Here is a 6,514-nt window from a genome sequence, read left to right on the forward strand (position 1 = left end):
GAGGGTCGAGACACACACACACACACGCACGCACTTTCTATTCCTCTCTCTCTCTCTCCCTTTTTCTTCTTCATATAATAATGGTTTTGTCTTCGCTCCCCTTCCTTCTCCACTTCCTTGTTGTTGTTGTTTTTTCAAGAATTATCTTACGGTTGTATGTGGCCTTTGTGCTGCCCCCCGCCGCGCACACTTTATTTTTTTTCTCTTTCGCTTTCTATTTTTCCCTTCATCTCTGTGTGTTTGGTTTACCTTACAGCTCTACCTCTGCTATTCATACTGCTCACGAGGAGAATCCACCACGGCGATGAGGCAGCACTCCATATCCGTCACCGCCTTCAGCACGAGCGCGTAGTCCTCAGACTGCGAAACGAGCACGTTTCGTTTTTCGCACACCGACAACTTCTTCCGCGCCGCCGCGCTGAGTGACTTGACGGCCTCCACGACCTCGCTGTTGCCGCCCATGGCGGAGATCACCTCCTTCATGTAGGCGCCCGGGGGCGCGATCCCCATCGGCGAGAGCGCCTCCCGCAGCACCGTGATGAGCGTGTCAGTTTCAGGCGCCTGCTCAATCGCCACCGTGCGCTGTCGCAAAGTTTCTACTACCGTTTCGTAGGCGTTCAGCAGCGACGTTTCGAGCCTGCAGACATCAATAGCGCTCGTCGTTGAGGGAAAGGCGCGATCCAGCTCATACACGTTTATGGACATGCGTTGGTTCATCACGTCATCCGTCCCGGTGTCGGTGGACTCCGTTTTCGCGCGGACGTACAAAATACTCTCAAACTTCTGCAGGTGCATTGACTTGTCAAAGCCGTTGGGGGGCGCTGGCTCGCCCTTCGCAAAGCTTGCATGCACCTCGCACACGGTGACCCAGCAGTGGTTCGGCGGCTGGTGCTGCGAGGCCACCCGCTTCCTCTTGGAGGTCGGCTCTGGCAGCGCCGGGAGGGTGTCGGCGAGGTCGTCTGTGAGAACGACGAGGCTCGCGTCCCCGAAGAGGGAGTCGATGTACGACTTGCTGTACGCCTGGAACTCCTTCAGCGGGGTGTCGGGCGGCATCTTGTACACGCGCTTAATGGCCCGGCCCTCCGGCAACCCCCGCGGCCGCTCGCCCAGCACGGTGTCCTCCTCCTGCAGCTCCCGCCGCGTCTTGCGCGGCTCCTCGCGCTCCATGCGGGCCCAAAGAAGAAAGTAGCGGTGGTTCCGCCGCTTGCCCTGTTGGGCAACGGCCGTGCACCACGTCGCCATCGCCGTGTGCACCATCGCCGCCCCCTTGTAGTCGCCGATGGCGCGCAGGTACTTGTCCACGATGGCGATGGCCCCGAGGGAGAACTCGTAGTAGTGGTCCTTGTCAAGGTGCTCCGCGGCCTCCTTCAGCGCCTTCACCTGCCCCTCCACCGAGCAACAGGCCTCATCGGGGCAGACGTAGAGCCCAGACACGATGGCGTAGATTGTGTCGACGGGAAGCAGCACATCCACCTCCGGCAACACCCGCACGTAGTCGTGCCAAAAGACGTAGGACAAGAGGCCAAACGGCATGCGTGCGCCGCGAGAGTCTTTTCCCCTAAGCTGGTAGAACATCTCCGTCACGCGGAAGCACAAAGCACCGATGAAGAAGAGCACCATCCCCGCCTCCGCCATATCCCCGTTGGCTTTGTGCGTGCTGTGAAGCCGGTGAAGCCACTTCAGAACCTCGCGAAGCGCATTTTGTCGAAGGAAGTTGCGCACCACCTCGAAGTACGCAAACACCTTCGCCTCCTTGAACCGCATCGAGTCGTCCACCTGCAGTCGTAAGACGTCGCGAAAAAGACTGAGCGCAGACGCAGACATTGCGGCAAACTCCTCCGAGAAGCGTGGCGGCGTCTTCTCGCTGCTGTCGTACACCCCCGCAGCGTCGTGCCCGGCGTGCAGGTCCGCCCCCCTCTCCCTCTTTTCCCCTTCCAGCAGGTACTTTGGGACGGAGAGGCGGCGCTGCACGGAGAGAAACAGGGGATCGACGCGGTAACGGTACTTCGCGCCAGAGTTGCCGCCAGGCTGGTGGCCGTCGCCCCCGTAGCGCTCGTCGTAGGTCTGCGAGGGTGCCCGGTAATGCTCCTCCTCCGCGTGGGCGCGCTCTAGCAGGTCGTCAAACTGGAACTCAATGAACCTCCCCGCCAGACGAAGATCCCGCGTCTTAGACTCCGCCACAGACACCAATGCGTTGGCGGTAAGCGACTTCATTCGCGCGAGGGACCGGTTCCATTTGAAGTACGACTGACTCATGAGGAAAAAGGCTCGCCCGGCAATTGCGCGGACGTACTGGCAACAACTACTCATCAGGCGAAAGGCGAGCAGCACCATGCCGCTGCCCATCCGCGCCGTCCCACTGATGATCTCCGGGAACAAGGAGCAGACAACCTCAAACAAGGCGGCGGAACCGAACTGGAGCGCCACAGTGGAGTTTCCCAAGTGCAGAAGATTCTCCAGCATAACAAAAAATGGATACACGGCTATGTTTGCCTGGTCGTCGCGTAGCGTGCGCAGAACGTGCGGAACATCCTCGAGAAAAATGTTGCACATCCGCGATCCCATGGCCGTCGTAAAGGTCGACATGCGGGCATCCCACTCCCGTAACTCCTTCGTTGTGCCCTTCGCCCCGTGCAGGTCTGCCTTGTCGGTACCCGCGTTGTAGCGAAGCAGCGACTGCGCCTCGGTGGTAATCCCCAGAAACCCGGCGAGGGCCTTGCTGTCCGTCTCCTCCGCCAGCCACTGGCGTATGATGTCGCGAGAGGTGTAGTACGTGATCCACAACATGCACACGACGAGTTGCCGCTTATCGGCAACGGCAGTGGCCGCATCCACCTTCTCGCAGAGCTGCAAATACGACTTCCACTGCAGCGACAGCGGCCGCAGCAGGGAGAAGAGTTGGGAGGCCACCCAGCGAAGATTGGCGGCGGGAACGCGTGGGTTGTTCGCAAGACCGCAAAGGAAGGAGTAGAGCATTTCCGTCGCCGCCGCCCTTGTGTCGCGGTCACGGTGAAGTAACAGGCGTGACAAGGCGTCCAGCAAAATGCGGGTGAAAAAGATGGGGTTGGCGTGGGCCGACAAGGGCAGCATTAACCCCACGACATCCGGATCCTCCAGCGTTATTTTCAAAAACACGCACAGCCCCTCCATATCTCCCCGGTCCTCCAAGAACTTCACCACGCAGTGATAGACCTCCAGCAGCTGCCCACGATCGCAGTAGTTGCCAAGGTTGCGCACAAACAACGCGACCCGACGCACCAAAACTCCAGCAACGGTGAAGCCAGCAAGCACGTCAAGCACCTCGGTGCAGAGTTTTTGTACGACTGCGTAGAAGCTGGGATGAAACAACTCGGTGCGGGGTGTATTGGGGTTCTCCAAAGCCGACAGATACACAGAGCGGAGTATGACGTCAAACAAATACCATGAGAGATCCGTCATTTGCTTCTTGATATTCCGCTGCGCCGGCACACCACCCTTGGTGCTACTGGGGGCATTGGAGCCTCCATCCGACGAAGTGCTCGGCGCTGGGGCACCCGGAGCCGTTCTCGCTTGGGCCAACAAGTTCAGCCACACCTCCGCCACACCCGCGTACAGCGGGTACCGTTGCCCATCGTACAGGAGATTGTTTGAGAGGTGATAGTACAGGATTGTCGTCACGGAGGTCCACATGGGTCCAGGCGTTGACTCTTGCCCCTGGCGCCGCCTCGAGGCCTGCGTGGCAATGTCGTACTCCTGGGACCTGTAAGTCATGTCAACCAAAACGTCCAGCGCCGCCGTGCGGCAGTCCAAGCTCACACTGGACGAAGGAGAGCTGACAAGCGCGAGACTGAAAAACGACAGAAGTGGGAAAAAAGCGAGAATCTCTGCAAGTGGCAGCTTCCGCATCAGGGCAATGATCTTGGAATGCGCCGCATCATCGCATGCGACTTGGCCCGCCGTTAAGGTCCCTGAAACTGCGAACACCTCGTCGTTTTGTGAGATGCTCTTCAAGGCGGGCGTCACACCCCGCAGGATGCCCGCAATGACCTCATTCGAGGCGTGGACAGACGTACGGGTTTGCGTTGAGGCATGTAAAACAGGGAGGCCGTTGTTCAACAGCGCCAACCGCGGCGCCTCCGGGAACTTGCTAAGATACCCACCGGCAGCGATCACCACAGCCTGCTCCGCGGAGACGAAGTTGATCGCCCAATCCTGCTTCACGCGCAGCACGCCATTCCGACAGAGAGGGAAGGCTGCGTAACCGACCTTGCACAGTCTCTGTTGACCGTCCACGGGGAGACTTTTCTTCTGGCAAGTAGCGTACAGCGTGATAAAGATGTGATGCGCATCCGTCAGGAAAAGGGGCAGTTGGATCTTGAATTCATCGTTCAATTCAAAATCCAAGCTGTTATGGACCGTCGAGCTCCACGCGGAGGTCTCCAGTTTCCTCCCTGACAATCCACGTCCATAAATCAGTGGTAGTCCCTCCTCCCCAAGGGAGATGTCCTTGTCCTTCACGCAAATCTGCATCAGGTAGGTGCGGTGCGTGTTCGGCACCTTGCGAAGACTGCCAGAGTTCAGCAATTTCACTCTATTCAGGCGGAAGTAGTAGACGCTATGGTATGCGGAGAAAAAGCCGGAGTTGAGAATGGGAATGGCGCAGGGAACATACCGGTAGGTCTGCGCCCGGGCCCCGGGGATGTCTGGGTCTAAAAGACTCACCATCGTCTCGTTCTCCTCTGGAAGCGGTTCCGCGTACTGCGAAGGAAAAGCCACCTCGTGTGACGCGCAGTCTGTGATTGTGAGCTCAATCTCAAAGGGGACCGTGCGCAGCGCGTTTCTTTCTCGCTCATCATCCACGAGCTTGCAAAGCTGAACATCAGTAACGGATTTCCGGTACAATTTTTTAAATGAAACCGTCTCTGCGAGTGCGCTTGGGCGCCGCCCGCAGGCGACAAACCCCCAGCCCAACTCCTCAAGCGCATCGGAGGTCATGGCGAGCAGCTGCGTCTCCTGCTTCATTGGGACGACGTGCTGACTCTTGTAGCGGTCAGGCCTCGTGTAGAGGTCGACGTAGTTCTCGAATTCCTCGCTGGCAGGGCGGTACACGTGCACGATAAGGTACAGTGAGCTCATAAACTCCCGCGGCACAAACGTCACCACCTCGTTTCGCTGAATCAGCTCCTGGCGCTCCTTGTGGGGGTAAAAGATGTCAACCGCGGAGTCAAAGAAGAATGTCTCGGAGACCTTCATCCGGCTGTTCCCCGTCACACTGAAGAATGCCATGGAGAGAATAACCGGATCCACGTCACTCCCGTGAATGTCCGCCATGGGACCGCCAATTTTGGTGCACTCCACCCGTAGCGGGGCACCACCGGCGAAAACCTTCACGGCGGTGATCGGCTTTTTTGCATCCATCTCACTGACCCAAATGGCGTTCGCGGTCGCACCGCTGGTGTGCGTCGGCTGCCGCTGCGAGTTTTTGCCACCGGCTTTGAGGAGGTCGAAGGAGTGGCCCCGGGCCCTCTCCCAGAGCTGGATGGGGTCCCCAAAGGAAAGCCTCGACAGGGCTCGCCTCACCGCCGTGTCCGCCGGGCCCGAGAGCAGCTCCCGCTCCGTCATCACGCACTCCGCGGGGGCATTGTGTGGAAGGTCCTCGTCATCGAACGTCACGGCGGGGTCTAGCAGGAGCTCGCTCTCAAAGAAGCCGTGAAGTGTGCTCAACGGGCGCTGCCCCGGATCATCGCGCCGCTCCCGCTCCGCCACCTTCTTCTGGCGCGGAAGCGAGCTGGAGATAATCACCTGCTTCGCGCGGAAGAAACCGAGCTGCACGCTTGCGGCGGAGAGTTCGCCTTCCCGGTGCTCGCCGGGCGGAAACAAACAGCGGCCGGGCTCACGTATCGTCTCGTACTGATGGCACTCGATGCGCCGGCAGCGCAACTCCGCCTCCGTGAGGCCAAGCCGGTGCAACTCCTGCGACGCATATTGCTCAAAGACTTCAGGTGGAGGATTCGCGTCGGAAAAAAAGTCCGACGCGTTGTCTGATACACCAGAGAGAAGGCCGTTGTCATTCTCAACCTGCGCGACCCCACGACTGTTGGTGCTATAACTTGTAGTGGAGGTCGCCTCGTACTCGTCATCGGACTCGTCGCCACAGCCGGGACCACATTCATCTGACAGGGTCGAAGAAACTCCAAGCAGACGTTTAGGCTTCAAATTGGCTTCCGCGGTAGAAGCCGCCGCACAACCAACGTTTGGCATAAAGTCCTTGGATTCAACGCGACGCGTCTCCACCTCGCATTGTGCACGCTCCTCGGCTTTTCGCTGTGCGCGCTCCTCGGCCTCCCTCCGCGCACGCTCCTCAGCCTCCCTCCGCGCAAGCTCCTCAGCCTCCTTCCGTGCAAGCTCCTCGGCCTCCTTCCGCGCAAGCTCCTCAGCCTCCCTCCGTGCAAGCTCCTCGGCCTCCCTCCGTGCACGCTCCTCAGCCTCCCTCCGTGCAAGCTCCTCAGCCTCCTTCCGTGCACGCTCCTCGGCC

At 59.4% G+C, this 6,514-nt stretch overlaps 1 protein-coding gene across 1 annotated transcript, besides 2 other annotated features; it reads right to left on the minus strand.

The window, feature by feature from the left end:
- Window positions 1-10: 10 nt before the first annotated feature.
- Window positions 11-34: a microsatellite.
- A 9-nt stretch (window positions 35-43) lies between these two features.
- Window positions 44-70: a microsatellite.
- A 197-nt stretch (window positions 71-267) lies between these two features.
- Window positions 268-6,513, minus strand: Tco025E_01840 (putative membrane associated protein; the record flags this gene model as incomplete). Its single annotated transcript, XM_029368776.1, has 1 exon — window positions 268-6,513. A coding segment is annotated over one exon (6,246 nt), but the record flags the coding sequence as incomplete, so codon positions are not given.
- Between the last annotated feature and the right edge of the window lies 1 nt (window position 6,514).

This window comes from Trypanosoma conorhini, assembly GCF_003719485.1.
Source record: "Trypanosoma conorhini strain 025E chromosome Unknown Tco_14.4_contig_00065, whole genome shotgun sequence".
NCBI lineage: Eukaryota > Euglenozoa > Kinetoplastea > Trypanosomatida > Trypanosomatidae > Trypanosoma > Trypanosoma conorhini.